Source organism: Excalfactoria chinensis, chromosome 1, assembly GCF_039878825.1.
Source record: "Excalfactoria chinensis isolate bCotChi1 chromosome 1, bCotChi1.hap2, whole genome shotgun sequence".
Taxonomy (NCBI): domain Eukaryota; kingdom Metazoa; phylum Chordata; class Aves; order Galliformes; family Phasianidae; genus Excalfactoria; species Excalfactoria chinensis.
Window position 1 is genome coordinate 109,716,367 of NC_092825.1, and position 16,915 is coordinate 109,733,281.

The 16,915-nt window shown below is 42.4% G+C and overlaps 1 protein-coding gene across 1 annotated transcript; it reads left to right on the forward strand.

Moving 5' to 3' along the window:
* Positions 1-2,971: 2,971 nt before the first annotated feature.
* On the forward strand, positions 2,972-12,208 carry TASL (TLR adaptor interacting with endolysosomal SLC15A4). The gene is made up of 2 exons (XM_072326532.1): positions 2,972-3,205; positions 10,287-12,208. The coding sequence occupies exon 2, from the start codon at positions 10,288-10,290 to the stop codon at positions 11,155-11,157; it is 870 nt and encodes a 289-aa protein (XP_072182633.1). The 5' UTR covers positions 2,972-3,205; position 10,287; the 3' UTR covers positions 11,158-12,208.
* Positions 12,209-16,915: the final 4,707 nt, after the last annotated feature.

Consider the following 16,915-nt stretch of genomic DNA (forward strand, 5'->3'; position numbering starts at 1 on the left):
CTCACGTGATACAACTTGTGGCCATTTCCTCGGGTCCTGTTTTCTTGGTTGCTGGAATGATGTAAAAGTAAGAAGTTAGGGATGTGGTAATCTGTGAAAATAAAAGCCAGCGCTTGAGAAAAATACACAAGAAATACAGCCAACTGCCACTGGGTGGCTCTCCCTGGAAAGTACAGGCGTGCCAATACAACTAAAATAACCAGACTTATGTAATACCTTGGATTTCTGCAACTTTTCATTGCATATTGTTACAGAATCAGAAAATCCCTTCTTAGTAGCCTGAATGGTTTCAACTTTGTTATGTTGGCATATTCTAAAAAACTACAAAAAACCGGGGAGGGGGGGGGGGAAGTCTATCTATTGCACAACCCTGCTTTCCAGATAAAATCTCTTTCCCTGATATCTTGCAGCCTCACCACCAGTGACTGACTGTCAGTAAACCAAAAAGTAGTTCAGCAGCATGAGGCATGATTTAGTTTGTTAAAACTAAAGAGTCAATAGAACTAAAAGAATCAATACAAAATTAGAGTGTGTATCATGTGGTAGGCTCTTGTACAGGTAGGCAGTGTTGTAGCCTGTTTCTATTGCTGCTGGATATAGAATGGAAGTTTTATAATGTACTGGTTCTTATTTTGGAATTACCCAGCTAATCTGTGTTTGTGAGAGAGCCCATCCAGCCACAGAAGAAATCTGATCAGTGGGAAGCCAGGAAAAAAAACAAACTGCTGATACTGCAGTGAGCTGGTCCTGTGGAGACGAATGGTATTCCTTGTCCTCAAGGCACAGCGGACAAAGCAAGCTGCTCCTCTCTACAGCTGGGAATTGCTGAAGGTTAAGCTTATTAAATCTGGAGGCCTGCTGAGAAGAGAATGAAAAGATCACCCAAAGGCAAATAGTCAGAAAAAGGCTCTTGGGAGAAGAAAGACAAGGGGAGGAAAGAATGGCAGGCTACACCCTGCTTTGGTAACACTGGCAAAACTATGTCAGCATCCTCTTCTAGGACTTTGTTGTTGGCTGTGGGAGTCCCCACTCCAGACACAGTCCTATACAAAATAAATATCATATATTAAATAAAAAGTGGAAATACATTCCAAGCAGACAAAGAGGTTCGTCCTAGACCTACTGATAAGTCTTATCAGGGATCTAATTCTGATGCCTTTCTGTCTGATATATAGGATATAATTAATTAAATGAGCAGATAGGAGTAACCATTTTGGATGTGTGAAGCAAAGGATGCATTGCATTACAGTGTGTGCCAAGAAGCCAGCGTTCTTGCAGTAGGAAATTATCTGGCATTATGGAATTGAGATACAGACTCAAGCTTTTATTATTCTGCAGTAGCATTTAAGAGTAGTGATCTGGAATGGCTGCTTAATTTATTTACAGCCAGAAGTACATTTACTACATGCACTGAGTCTTACAAACAAAGAATGATAACGAGGGTATATTTTTCACCTTGTTTTCAGAAAATATTTGTATGGTTTTGAGCATTTAAAGAAGTTTTCAGTGTATGCAAAGCATTAAGCAAAACTGAAGAAAGAGAACCTGCAAATCTTCATTTTACTCGGGTAATTTGAAAGTTTAAGGACTTACAAAGGAAGAACGTAACTTGGGGAAAAAAAAATGCAGGAAAATAAAGGGCACGGCTAAATTTCCTCTGTGCAAACTGACTTTCTAAAAAATGGACTGGTTCCAACCACAACACAAACTCTATGGAAAAAGCAGAACTGACCGATGTCTTTGCATCCTAGAAAGCTTAAAAAATGACCGCAGGGGACTCTGCGAGGTGCAAACACAACAGGTATAGCTGCTGATAGCCCGTTTTAGTCAAGTTGGCTGCTGAGATGGGAAATAATAAGCTCCATTGCTCAAAGAATAGGTACAGTTTGCTTTCTGAACAGCACAATGCAATTTCAAGCTGCTCTCTGCTGCCGACTGAAATGCTCTGATGTTTGACAGTATTTACTGCGTACTTCAGTCTCAGTAGGTATCTGTCTATCAATCTGACTATACATTGTGGATCACCTTTTATCCCCCTTATCTGAGTCTAGAGAGGTGTAAATAAAGCAAGTGACATTCAGATTTTTGTTATTGTTTGTTTTTGTTCACAATCGTCTATACCTGAATTATCTTTCAAAAAAGAAGAAAAAATGCAGTGGAATATGGGTCCTCTGAAAGGCTTCCCATTTATAATTTATTGAACAGACATCTCACTGACAGCTGGTAGGCAGCTGGCTGCCTCTGAACTGTTTGACAAAGCAGGCCCAGGCTAAGCTGAGATTTATGCTAAACCTCTTTGGTGGAGCAGCTCACCTGAAGCATTTCTCTCTTTTGAGGATGGGAATACATTCCTGATGTGTTGGACTTGCCATTACATCCTTCAAACAGTAAATGTCCTTTGATCCTTCAGGAATACTCCAGCACCATTCACAAAACCATGGTTGTTGTTCATGCATCTCAAGCTCAGAGAGTGAATATTCCACTTGTCCAATGAATTTTAACACACTGCCCCTGCTAAGAGATGCTGTCTGCCTGGAAGTGGCAGGCACAGAGGTACTGAGCGTATGCTGGGTCTAACCTTCCTCAGGACAGGGTTTGCAGATACTCCAAAAGCAAAGCCTCACTAACCAGCTAAGCTGTGCTGTTTAGTGGAAGCTGAGATGTCAGACGATCTGAAGACAACAAAATAGAGCTGCTGTGAAGTGCATTTCTGCTCTGGCAGGTGTATTTGGTAGGACCTTCTTGAACTAGATGTCTCGATGTGTCTGTTAAAAATAAAACGATAAATAATGGTTAAAATGGGGTGTGCCACAAATAGGAGTACTTTCTCTAGCACAGTTGAGTTCACTAGGGTTCTTTTTTATATAACAGTTAATAAAGAGAAGTTTGACTGCATGGGACCGAGTGTGTTGCAATCAGCTATTTTAACAATACACAGTTTCACAATAAAGTTTCATTTAGACATAAAAGAGGAAGCAAGTCAAGCATATTGAAGTTCAGTCAGTTATAAAAACCCCTCATCTCCTAAGGGACTTTCTTTCTATACTTCTGCACTACAGAAGATTAGAAGTAAAACACGTCATCTTAGAAGCGCATTTGAATAGGAAATAAAAACAGAAGGTTGTGTTTTAGGGTAGGAAGGAAAGCTTTAAACTGACTGCAAGACAGCCAGTATTCTGTACTGATCTGCTGCTGATCTTCAGAGGTAAGTACTAAAATACACTACGTGTTATAGAAAGTTCTGAACATGTTGCTCTTGCTTACCAAGGCGGCTTGGTTCTGTTTGTGTGGTATCACGTCCGGTAGCTGGTAAAATGAAGATATGCTTTTTCTGACTGTTCTGAGTGCATCTGTGTGTTTGCAGAGTCTCAGCCACCAGCCACACGCAATTTCTGCTGCCTTAGGACGCGATAAGAGCATTTCAGACGTGCTGTCTGTCTTCAGAGCCATGACTGACTGTGTCTGTGAATTTAAAACAAGTATTGATTGATCCTCTGATCTTTCTAAAGACTGTCATAAAGTCATACCAAAATAACGTACTTCAGAATACTTTTAAAGGGAGCCTTACCAGGTGTATTGCTTTTATTATAATTACGGTATTTATCTTGGTCTTTCTTTACATGTTAGCAAGCTGTCCAAATCATCTTAGAAGTGGAGTAGTCTATTTGTAGACTAGAAATAAAAATAGGCACCATAACAGATGAAATGGGATTTATATTACAATATGTTCGTAGTAAACTGTTGAGACCTTTTTGGGAAAACAAACAAACAAACAAACAAACAACACCCTAAAAGTAAAGACATTTTGTCCTCGTATTTTCCTGATTAACAGCCAGTATTCTGGTTCGATACAAATCCACAGCGTGACATGTGGGTGCACACACAATATGAACACTCCCCTCCTTTTTTTACACTCTATCGTAGATGTGATTAATGTTTCGAGGCTTGTTAATGCACTGTTTCCTCCCTCTTCTCCCAGAAAAGATGCTTCAGCATTTTCTGTCTTGCTTTACTGTTCATTCTCTTCTCTCCTAGAAAGTCTGTTCTCTTCTATATCAGTCCCTTGTACTTCAACTGCTCAGATTCTAAATACTTCAATCCAAATAGTTCAGTCATGGCAACAGCCAGCAACTCATTAAAATAAAAACAGAAATCTAGAAACATGAAATAACTTCCACCCTGAAGAATAGCACAGTGTAGAACTGCTGTGTAGTCAAGTTGCCCTTATGAATATGGAGCTTGATCTGTTCCTGCCTCAGTTTGAATTGATGCTTGCAGCTTTGTCTATTAGATGTAAAACGCCATCAAATAAAATAGTTGGTGTCCTAAATATCTTTATGTAGGTACAGATGATTAAGAAAGGGAAGAGTGAAAAGTGATGAATCAGGCTTGCATTGAACAAGGCTTCAAGAAACTTCAACTAATAAAAGAGAAATCGGTGGGGAGAGATCTATGAGCTCAAGAAACTCTGTTTACCCCATAGAGTTTTTGCTGTACTTTTATGGAAGCCTGCCTTCAAAACCTGACTTAAAGGTATAACATCAGTCAAACAAATATGAAAGGATCTTTTTTAAATGAGAGAAGCCAGCTGCTCTTGGAGTTCAGTGGGTAGACACTGGGCAAACAAGAACATTCAACATTACAGTAAACATATAAAGTGTACTGTGTCACTGGGGAAGGTGAAATACAGGATTATAATCCTCTCAAACTTTATTTGTTCCCCACAAAGTGGCCCATACATGCCTTGCAGGAGAGGCACTCCTAGCTTTCCTGCATCTCTTGAACTGTGGAAATGTGAGCAAAGATGGGCTGGGCTCAAATTTTCTTTTGGGAGAAGACAAAAGGACTGGAGCTAAAAGAGTTGCAGGGAGAGGGCATGATAGGCTTGTCTCATAACCGCTGCTGTTGCTGACAGAACCCTGTGGTGCACGCCTGCAGGTTCCACATCTGTAGCAAAGGGGAGGGGAAGACACATGCATAGCAGGTAGCATTCTAATGCTTGTGTAAAAACCCGTTTGCTAGCCCTCTTCTACTGTCAGCAAAGTAGGCCAATTTCAGCCTCAAAGAGCAGCCCCCAATATGTTTACCCAAGCCAGCTCTGGGCACTGGACATAATCTTTATCAAACAGGGTTCAGAGATTAAAAATCCTTGGGTTTTGTGCATTAAAGAAAGGCTACACCTATCCATATGAACAACTAATTTCACTACCTTCTTCACTGTCCTGATTTCCTTATGCTGGCTTCCCAGGAGCTGGTGGAAGGTGAGCTTTGAGTCCTGCAGCATATGCAGGCTCTCTGCTCCAGCCTATCCTTCTTGCTGGTGGAACTCTTGCATCCATGTGATGAAGTTTGAGGTGGATCTCAAACCCCGATGAAGGAATCAGTTTCTCCATAGACTATACGAGTGTCTGTTAAGATTGGGGAAAAAAAAATACTAAAGATGGATTCACAGTGTTTGGGTTCCCTTGAGACAGAGACTTTAATTACAGTCCAATCTAGTAAGTCAGCTAGAACTCACTTAAGCAATGCCGACAGCTTAACTAAGCTAAACTTAAAGCTATGCCTTGTGCTATAACTTGAACTAAACAGCACAACTTCAGTACTGTTCAGAGTCTCATTCAGAGAGATAAAAGCCAGATATACTCCATTTCAAAGCAGGCTTGTATCTTCTGTGAGCTTACAATTCCCTCCTTTTGCATTGCAAAAGAATGCGCCTTTCCCTGCTGATCTGTGATCCCAGCTGGCACCATGCTCTTTCCATTCTCCCTAACAACTTTTGATCATGCTCAGGGTTTGTATATAGGTCACCATTCATCATATAACTTTCTGTACGCCTCTCAGTCTTTCCTTAAGCTTTTTGCTTGTCCTGAGCCAAGAACTCCCATTCTATTTGCTTGTTCTCAGACTCTAATATGAGGTCTTTAAGCAAACAGTGGCACCATCTCCAAGCATTATATTCCAGCAAATTTGCTGCCACTTAGGAAATAGTAGCAATACCACTATATTCTCCACATGGCTTTAAACATTCATCCTGCCTTCAGGCTTTTATTCCTCTGAAGAACTGAACAAAAACTCCAGGGAGGAAGATATGACTTTACAAGAGCTTCTGAGGGTAATAAAGACTGTAGTAACACAGCAAACACTGTAAGTCAGACAGCGTTCTCCCTGTGCTTCCACTGCAATCTGTGCTTAGGTAAGATGCAGATAGCTCCCATTGCTGATGCAGTATCTGCACAAGGAAATACCTGTTTGTTCAACTCATATGCAAAGTGCATCAGATCAATATTGTAAACAGGACTGTTTTTCCTTGTGCAATGACAGTCACACGGTTATTTTCAGGACAAGATAAGTGAACGTCAAATTTAAGGAGCATGAAATATTGAAAGGCAGTAGATACAATTCCCATGCACTTGGAATCTTAGCATATACACACATGCATGGTGCAAAAGGGGATTAAGAGAAGGGACACAAGAAAGCAGAATTAATGAGAACTGTCATCCTTGTCTGATAAAGATTAAGGATGACTCAGCTGAGTGCCCAGCCATCAGCAGTGATGGAATAATGTGACATGGTTATATTATTAGGACCAGAGAGAGACAAACGTAGCTCATTTAGCATTCCAGCTCCGAACACCGCCTATCAAAATTTCAATTCCATTTCCTAGCAGTTCTGTGTTGTCAGACGAGTGCCACAGCTCTTGCAACCTTCCAAGAGTAGCCCTGTAACTCCGAGAACCAAACATGCAATTCCTAAGCGTGATGGAAGCCTAATGTTTTTGAGTTTGCTATTACTCCAGCCGCAGACTGTGTGCTCTAAACCTCTGATAATAAGTACTGCAGAAGGCAGCATGAAGAAATGAAACCAGCAGTTTCATTTCCTTAATGCATCACCTTATGACAGAAACGAGACACATCTGGGCAGTAGGAAAGACAGATGTGTCACATGCTACCTGAGAACACATGGCTTTGTGCATTTTGGTTAAAAAGTGAATCGGCCACGTGCTGTATTTTCACTTATTTATCAGAATCAACATTAAAAGTATGTGCAGGAATAAGTGTGTAGCAATTCCAGATTCAAGACAGCCTAAGCTGGTGACAAGTTGACACTAAATCTCTCTGGCCCAGGGTGAGCAAGGGAGAGGAACAGCCTTTGCACTGCACAAGGAGGGCAAGGAAGTAGAAGGACGGTAGGGAGGTGGGCCTACAAACTCAGCAGCTCAAGCTCTTGGGTAAGAAAGATCTCTGTGGTGGTACTTCATCCACAGCTAAAATCAAAAGCAAGGCAACAGCAAGGTACTCCAAGGAATGCTAAGACACAAATATGTGTGTTCACTTTTTTGCCTCTCATGTAAACGGACTAAATGTTACTAAGACTAAACATTTCACTAAATGTTACCTGCCTGTGGGAAATCTCACACAACTTGCAGTGGTAGAAAGGGTCCAGGGTCACCAAAGTGAGTGTTCGGATACATTTAATTTTCATGAACATTTTCTTCTAAAGGAAGTTTATTTTTCTTCCATCTGCCTTCTTCATAATGTGGAAATGATTTATTTCCCTTCTGAGGAAAGTACTATGCTGTCTTCTTGCCAACATCTGCATAAAGTCTATAGTCAGGATTTAGCCAACATTTTTGCTACTACAGCATTTTGCACTAGCAACTGCAACACAAGAAAAGCCTGACTAAGAAATGAAAATCTTTCCACTCTTGTAAGTGAAGAATCTAACAGTCAGCAACAGCATGGAGGAGTTTGGCATGTGTCAGAGAGATCCCACCACCCCACTCACAGTGTGAGTTATAGTGCTCCTTCACAGCAGGTGTTTTGACAAATAACTGGGACATATGCTCAAATGCTGCACAGACAATACCCATAAGGATTAAAATGATATGAATGGATTAAACAGTAAGTGAAAGAAGTAATTACTGTTTATACAATCTGTTTGCTTCTCTATCAGAAGATATTTTGTACTAAGGAAACATCTATGTATGTAACTGAGATTTGTGTTCTCTTTGCTGGACCACAAAATTTCTTGAGGACATCTTTCCTGTGAATCATTTCCTTGACATCTGTTTAGGTTAAAGACACAAATGTGGATTTAACAACAATTATATAGCAGTGGAACTGCTTAGACTTGGGCAGAACATTTGGTGACATGCAAAGACATTTTTGTTCCTGCTAGTGAGTCTTATTTGTCATTGACAACATGTTCACACAGATTCTGGGACTAAACTACCAGATCAAGTACCTGGAGAGTACAAGTGACTGCTAGAACCAAAAAGATGATTTCAGAGCTTATTGAATGCATGCATCTGAAAAGTCCTGCTTATGCCACTGACATTTTAATGTCTAAAAACTGCAGGCAATTCCATACAGCTTATCATGGAATCATAAAATTGTTTGTGTTGAAAGGGATCATTAAAGGTCATCTAGTCCAAATCCCCGGCAATGAACAGACACCCAGAGCTACATCAGGTTGCTCAGAGCTCCCTCCAGCCTGGCCTTGAATGTCTCCAAGGATGAGTACTTCCCTGAGTAACCTGTTTCATTGTAAAAAAACCCCAAACCCTTTCCTTATATCCAGTCTCGTCTTTCCTCTTTTAATTCAAAATTGTTCCCCTTGTCCTATCACCACAGACTCTCATAAAGAGTCTGTCCCCTTCCTTCTTATAGCCCCCCCTTTAAATAATGAAAGGCCACTATCAAGTCTTCCCTTCCCAGAGCCTTCTCCTCTCCAGGCTGAACAGCCCCAGCTCTCTCATCCTGTCCTCATACAGGAGCTGTTCCATCCCTTGGATCATTTTTGTGGCCCTGCTCTGGGTACACTCCAACAGCTCCATTTCTCTCCTGTACTGAGGACTCCACATCTGGATGCAGTACTCCCTGTGAGGAATCACCAGTGCAGAGTAGAGGGGTGGGATCACCTCCCTCGACCTGCTGACTGTGCTTCTTTTGATGCAGCCCAGAGTACAGTTGGCTTTCTGAGCTGTGAGGGCACACTGCTGGTCCAAGTACAGCTTGCCATCCACCAGGATCCCCAGGTACTTTTTGACAGGTCTGTGCTCCATCCTTTCATCCACCAGCTTGTACTTACAGTGGGAGTTGCCATGACCCAGGTGCAAGACTTTACATTTGGCTTTGTTGAACCTCCTGAAGTTCTCTTGGGCCCACTGCTCAAGCCTATCTAGGTTGCTCATGCAAAAGTTGTAAATGCTAATTTCACAATCTGAGAATTTTTAGTGAAAAGGGAACCACGCCTGTAGTCACTGATCAGTATGAAAAAGACAGGGTTACTCTCTAAATATGAATCTAAAATTAACATAGTTCAGAAACAGATAAACCACACAAAGTAAAAGTTGCTTCAAAGCATTTGGAAAAGGTGGGGAAAACCCTTGGATTCTGAACTGAAATCATGAGTAAAAAAATGCATATTTAAGCATAAACTATTACCTCAGTTATTACAAAACACTTGTTCCTCTCTTCCCGACTCACTTGCCTTTGGATGGATTATCCACACAGGATAATTACTACAAGAAAGACAGTGAGGCCCTGGAACATGTCCAAAAAAGGGCAACAAAACTAGTGTGGGGTCTGGAGCACAAGTCTTATGAGGAGTGGCTGAGGGAGCTGGGATTGTTTAGCCTGGAGAAGAGGAGGCTCAGGGGGGACCTGACTGCACTCTACAACTTCCTGAAGGGAGGTTGTGATGCAGAGGGGTTTGGCCCCTTCTCCTAGGTAACAAACAGGACCCAAAGAAATGGCCACAGGTTGTGCCAGAGGAGGTTTAGACTAGACATAAGGAAAAACTTTTTCTCTCAGAGAGTGGTCAGGCACTGGAATGGCCTGCCCAGGGAGGTGGTGTAGTTGCCATCCCTGACAGTGTTCAAGAGGCATGTGGATAAGAAGCTATGAGAGGTGGTTCAGTGGCATGTGGTAGCAACGGTAATGGGAGGATTGTTGGACTAGATATCTTGTAGGTCCTTTCCAACCTTGTGACTCTATGACTCTATGATATAACATATCATATATAAATATATATATATATATATATATAAAACATATATGTTATTTTATACTTTGATGTGATTGAATTAACATTACAATAGGGAAAAAAACACAATTATTTCACTATGTCTCCCAGAAAGACAGACACTTGTTAATGTCAAAATTGGAAAGATGACTCTGTAGCTAGTAACAGAACCGTGGATATAGTCACCGCTCAATTACTTGGTAATGAACTAATGATTTCTTGCAATTTTTCTGTTTGGTGGTTTCCTTGCTTTCTTGAAGGATGCTGTCAGAAGGTTACCTTTACAGAATCGCCTACCTCTGTGAAGACTCTGAGCTCTGCACCAACGAAGCAGTGGAGGAAGTGGTGTGTGAAATGAGGTCCATTAATTGTTCCTCCAGGGATGAAGCACAAGGAAAAAGTCTCCTTCAGAGATGCAGATCTGCTGGCAAATGCATTTCTTCAGTTCACTCTAGAGGTAGCAAACAAAGCAGAAGGCAGAAAGACAATCTCCAACAACCTGTGCAGCACCCACTGCCTGAAGGGCAGACATCTCCAGCTATGGATGTCTGTGAAGGGCTGGCAAGAAAAGACACCTACCTGGTTCCATCCTCCTGCAAAAGCATTTGCAAGAACTACAATGATTTGCACATAGCTGGAGACTGCGTGGTGCCTATTAGCTCAGTGGCAACTGATTTTACCTGTGACAGTGGCATAGGCCCCTTCCTGGAATCCTCAGAGATTCCTCCACCTATGGAGTCCGTGCGGGTCCCCCCCAGTGAGATGGGCCGCAAGCAGGCCCAAGGCTTCTCATCATGCTGGCGTGTGGCGAGCTTGGTGCCACACCAGCAGCCCCTCTCCGACTCAGCCCTCAATGACTACCTAGAGCAGAAGCTGATGGAGCTGTACAAACAGTACATCATGGACAGCACAGCCAACAGGGCATCCCCCACTCAGATCCTGGCCTCAGAGCTCATCATGACTAATGTAGACCAAATCAGCTCGCAGATATCACGAGAGAGAAAAATGGAGACCACCAAGGCCAAGGACATTGTCATCAGCCGCTTCTTGCAAATAGCCAGTGAACAAATATTCTCAGAAATCAGCACGCCCAGTCTGCATATTTCCCAATGCAGCAACACTAATGCATAGTATTAGAATGTCTGCAGTTGGAAAGCTCAACTGTTAGGTTTTTTCTTTGAAGACATCTTACTGCTTCATAAAAATTTATTTACTGTCTACCAGTTAAACCCTACAGCACATATTAAGTAAAAATATCTGTACTGCACAGATGTCCCTCTATCAGGTGGCAGATGATTTACATTTAAAATAAAATGTACCCCCAAAGACTTATTTCAGTGAGCCACGGACATTAAAAGTATTTTGGTAGAAAATTTACTAAGAATGTATGACACTCTTTCAGGTGTTCTCCTTCTTCCCCCTAGCCCAACATCTCGTTTACACTTTCCTCCCTTGGAATCTGCCTTACTACCTGAGGGCCTGTGAGAAGCTATGGCTTACAACGCTGAAAGCAAAGGGATTGCAGAGCCAGAGAAATTGAGAATTCAGACTGGTCCACCTTCCTGACCCAATCAGCTGCACTTATGTCACTCCTTCAAGTGTTTTTCACAGCTTATTCTATACTAACTCTAATTATTCCATGGGTGTCTTCCTATTTAAACATTTCTGCAAGCAAAAACTCTTTCCAGACAGACATCATCAATGGGAGTGTGCATGTGTAGCTGTACACTTGATTGTATGAACTGAACTTCTACGGTGGATGCTGGTGACCCATGTCTATGACAGACAGACACCGTATTGGTCAGCAGCATCTTTGGAGTGGCCGCATAGGGATAGTGGTGATAACAAAATGAATTTTACTTCATCTTCCCCTCCTTTTAAGAGAATTCCAAATTGAAAAATAAAGGCTAAGTCAAAACCTCAATGATTAACGTGAACAATTCCTTGGACCTTTGGCCAAGGTCATCTGATCCTAATATATTTATAAAGCACTTAAGAAGAAGAAAATAGTAATTAGCTGCCTCACGGACAAGGATGGTTACCTGATTTGACATGTAAACACACTGGCAATGCCAATCCATAATTGGTTGAATTTCCAAGTGTAAGTATAGTGTAAATACTAATTTATAATAAATATTCATCAAATGTTTTCATGTCAGTAATTAAATTCTGTTGTTTTGGCCTCTGTGTTCTTTTTTCTTTTTCTTTTTTTCTTTTTCTTTTTAATGTGAATCATGCATTTATGTGTATTTCAAAACAATGGAGTGTTGTAAAAATCTCAATTTACTTTACAGTTTCTCTCTTCCTAGAGGCTGCTGGGATAGCTCAGTACACTTTCCTGCTTGTACACTGAAGAGGTATGCAAAAAGCTGATACTGTACAAACATTTAATGTGTGAATCTGGAGACTGTACATCTGTTGCCATAGCAGCCTACCCCAATACTATTATTCAGCAATACAAGATGGATAATTTCTGGCTTACGGTATTTCTAGAAATTGATCAAATGCAAGTTATGGGTAGGAAAATGATATTTTTAAGGGAAACATTCAAAGTAATGTGTAGTTACACATATACACCTGACACCTCAGAGGCCGTACTTGATTCTCATACTCAGCTTGACTCACTGCATAGAGCACATACTGTGTGAACAAAGTAGCATTTTTATCATCTCTGACTCAGAAGGTCTTGATTCTCCTAACTAGCAGGGCTGTGACTGAGAGCTACAGGAAACATCTGTTTGCCACAGCCTCCATTCTGAGAACAGATTTGGGAAATAGTAACAGCACCTGGGGAACAGGGGCTGAGCGGCTTGCCCGCAGACTATCATGGAAACACGGTCTCATTTATTGGGCTGACCCTTAAGCTGCTGTGGAAGAGTGCTGCAGTCAGGTTTGGAGCTGGGTATTAAAAGAGAAGAGCTACTTCTACAGTGCACTACAGAGCATTGCAGACTGATTGTCCTTGTAAGAAAGACAGCAACGTTGCGGCATTCAGAGGGGAGGTTGGATACTTACATGGGATTAATCAGTCAATGGCAAATCATCCCATTTGTATGGAGCTTTCTCCGAAGCAAACTTCTTAGTATGATCACACCTGTTTTCATATAAAAGTCCTACTTTGTGTTTTTGAACTGACATCTGTGAATTTTATTCATGGAAGGGTAAAAATCATCGTGGAAACTGATTTATTCTGGAAAGGGCATTCAACCATTTCCTCCCCAAACATGGCTATTTTCTTTTCCCCTGCCTAAAAATAAATCCCCATTTCACTTTGAGCTCTGGCATGTATCTGTTTCTGACATGAATTACACTCCATCCCCAGTACCATGTAGCTCTTGGACATAAGGTGACTTTTGCACAAGCAAACAAATATTTCTTACTTTCCACTGTGCTCAGATGAAAGTTCATTTCAACGTCTGTTCTCTTTCCATTTAAAACTAATATTTCTCTGCCTGAGTGCTTCTCCAGGTGTGTCTGTTTCCTGCTAAAAGCCCTTGGATAGCAATTAGGCTGCTATTACCATGACTCAGGTTGTTATCTAAAGCGATTACCATCTTCTCTCTCCTTCTCCCTCCCTCCCCACTTCTTCTGCCTCAGGGTCAAACATTTAAAGAGAGAGATCCCAATTCTTTTAGTAGCTCTGTTAACTAATCAGTTCTTAGCCGGGGGCACATCATTTCTGGACACAGGCTTATCACAATGCTGGTGGAATCCCAGTGGCTGGGCAGTGTGTTTTTTGAAAAGAGATCACGTAGTCTGGCCTCATGGTGCTTCCTGGCAGTATGACTAAGTGACTAAGGTCACTTGAGAAGGCAAAAAGAAGTAACAAAGATTTCAATAATAGGTTGGCTGGTTGCTATTTTTACCAACTGTCAAGAAGTTAATCTCAGAAGGACAGTTTATAACCACCTTCAGTATATTCTAGCAGCTTCCTCTGGCATTTTTTACAGAACGTGTTAGTCACTGCTGGTAACATGACTGTTAGCATCTAGGAGTTTTATTGTTGGTATATAGTGCGACTGTGCCCCTAGGAGTCCAAGGCTACCACAGCAGGGCCACCAGATAGGCCAAGGAGCTTCCTGCATGCTGGGCATGCAGTGTGAGCAGCACAATCCTCGGGGAGGAGAAAAGAGGGAAAGGGAGGTTGTCACAGGTTTGTGTTTGGGCTTATCCCTTGTGCCAGCTCTGCTTGCTTGCTGGTCATGTGCCAGGCCGTGATGGCTGGGGAAGGGAAATGGGATATAAAGCGCAGGCTGAGCTTTGTGCTGAATGTGAAAGCAAGCATTTCACGCTCTGATTGGTGTGTTCAGAAGAAGAGAAAAAGCTAAGCACCTAAAAGTGAAATACATGAAGCTCTGCAGCAGCTAGACGTGGTGCTGGAGCTTCAGAGCCAGGGAAGCTACTGGGGTCAGGCCTGGGGTAAGATGAGGGCACCCCGAGGTCTGGCTTGTTCCTACTGCTGCAGGCCTTCCATAGCCAGAGCAGGGGCAGCTAGTCAGGGCCTTCCCTTCCCTGAGCCTGTTCCTACCACGGCTTTCTCAGAGATGGGACCATCAGAGAGTGCCACTAGGTGTTAGTCTGGGCTTGGGGACAACGTGGCAAAGGGACTACATGTTTTGCTACCATGCTTATCGGAACTGCTGTAAAATGTTGTTTGTTCTACTGTGGGCAGGGGAGAGGACACCTGCCCCCTTCAGGAGGAATAATCACTGACTCAGGGAGACCACTGTGCTTGAGTGATGAACTGGCTAAAGATTTCAAGCTAATACCCAGATCTGAAAGGCCCAATTGGTGGAGCTAGTGACTTGCTATAAACCTGACTAGGTGCCCTCTGTTGGGTTCAGAAAGGACACTGCGTGCCTCTGCCAGCTGCTGTGCACTCACTTTGCACCTATGCTCCCAGAGCACGACACCTCCCACAGACTGGTACAGTGGCTATGTAGGGTTCAGGAGGGGCAGAAGCAGCTGCAGCCGCATTAAGTGCATACAGCATCTCTGCCTGCGTGAGCAGGTGGGTCTGGCTTCAGCTCAGGGAGTAACACAGACCAAGGGCGGCGTTATTCTGCATAAAAGCATCACTGTTGTAGAAATGCCTGCCTAAAAATAGCTAACATGTAACAAAACAGAATTTTAGGTCAAAGTGGAATTATTCAGTGCATTCTAACCGTGCTTCTGCTGTATCAGGAAGAGCTGGCTTGCCATCTCCCTGCTGTTAAAACTGACAGGATTAGGGTGAGTTTTCAGAATATTAAGCAGGCTTTCCAAGAGCTGAATGGAGCAGTGCTCCCAGGGCTTGTTCTCAGACCTTCTTACATCTCTGCCAGAGAAAAGGTCAGGTGAACTACCTTGTCTGAAGTGGAAATGCCCTTAAGGAAAATTAGAAGTGCCTCATTTTGAATTAGCATCTGATTACTGCTACACTCTGTGGTGCCTCCAGCATTACTTTCCTGCTTTCTCTTTGCAAAAGGCTGGTGACCGCATACTCCTACACTACATGCCCCCATGCCAGAGGCCTCAGGGAATCCCTGCCACCCTCCCTCCCACCCCTCCTACCCCCTTCCTCCTCCTGCCATGCAGCCTTGTCTCTGGTGGTTGGTGTGGTTCCATAGCAGCTCAGCAGCTTCCCTGTGGCTTCACTGAAAGTAGGACTTAGGTAACTTCAGCTGCTGCAATTCGACATTTTTCATGTTTGAACACAAACTCCTTTTCCTAAAATTGGATCCTCTTTGGAGGCTAGGAGCAGAACAGAAAAAAACAAAACCAACCAAACCAACAACGAAACCAAGTGGTAGATATTTAAACACTCCCATTCTAACACAGGCAGTGAAATTCCAATCATTTCTAGATAAACACTGCTCATCAAAAGAAAGAAGCATATGAACATGAAAGGCAAACTTAGCAGCAGTAAGATCACCTGTTTTAAGAGAGAGAGGTTAAGGGCTGTCTGTGCAAGCACTTTAAACCAATTAATCTCAAGGTGTTAATGACCTATTTAGCAAAAGCAGGCTGAAGTATCATTCCAGAAGCACAATGCTTGACTAAAGCAGTACAATTTGAGAAAAAAAAACGTGCTCCATGGGGCAGTCAGTTTTGCATTAGTAAGGTCATATTGAAAAAGCATAGCAGGTTTCTTTTAGATCCGAAGGGTTCAAGCAACACTTTGATTATTCGGTTATATGAACCTAGAATCTATTATTAGTAAAAAGCATAGTCTAACAGGCAGGAAGAAGATATAGACTATCAAAAGATATTTTGTCAAAAATCAGCACTGATGATGCCAGCAGCTGACCCTGAGAAGATCTAGGCAGTCACAAATCACTGTGAATTAAGTGCTGAGTATCAGAGTGTACACAGTGGAGTTTAAAAAGTGGTCACTGCTCATGCATCCATCTCTGGGGGAGTGAAGTGACTCAGGAGCTGTAGGAGGGAGTGACAGCTTTTAGCCTCGGGAAGATTGATTTTTGCTGATTCACAGATGAGAAATACCCAAACTGCATCTAGAAACATCTGTTCCTGACTTCTTTAAAAAAGGCACCAAAGATTCCTTGTTTTTTTCACAACCAGCTAGCATTTCTTCCCAGACCACAACCAGTTTTGGTACTGAGGTGCTGTGCTGCCGCAAGGCCCAAACATGCAGAGCAAAGAGACCTTCCATGTCTGTGTGCCTCACTGGAAGCCCTCATGGGCAGCTCTTTCCCTGGACATACAGCTGCTCACCTTCCTAAGTGCCTCTCTCCATACTGAAAAATATGGATGACTGTGGTTCCTGACTGTGGTCCCAGCATCTTCTAAACTCAAGGAGGGACTTCCATGCTAGACAGAGCCATGGCTCAGAACAATTTCTTTCTTAATATTCAGAGTCAGACAATGCACATCCCCTTATCACTAC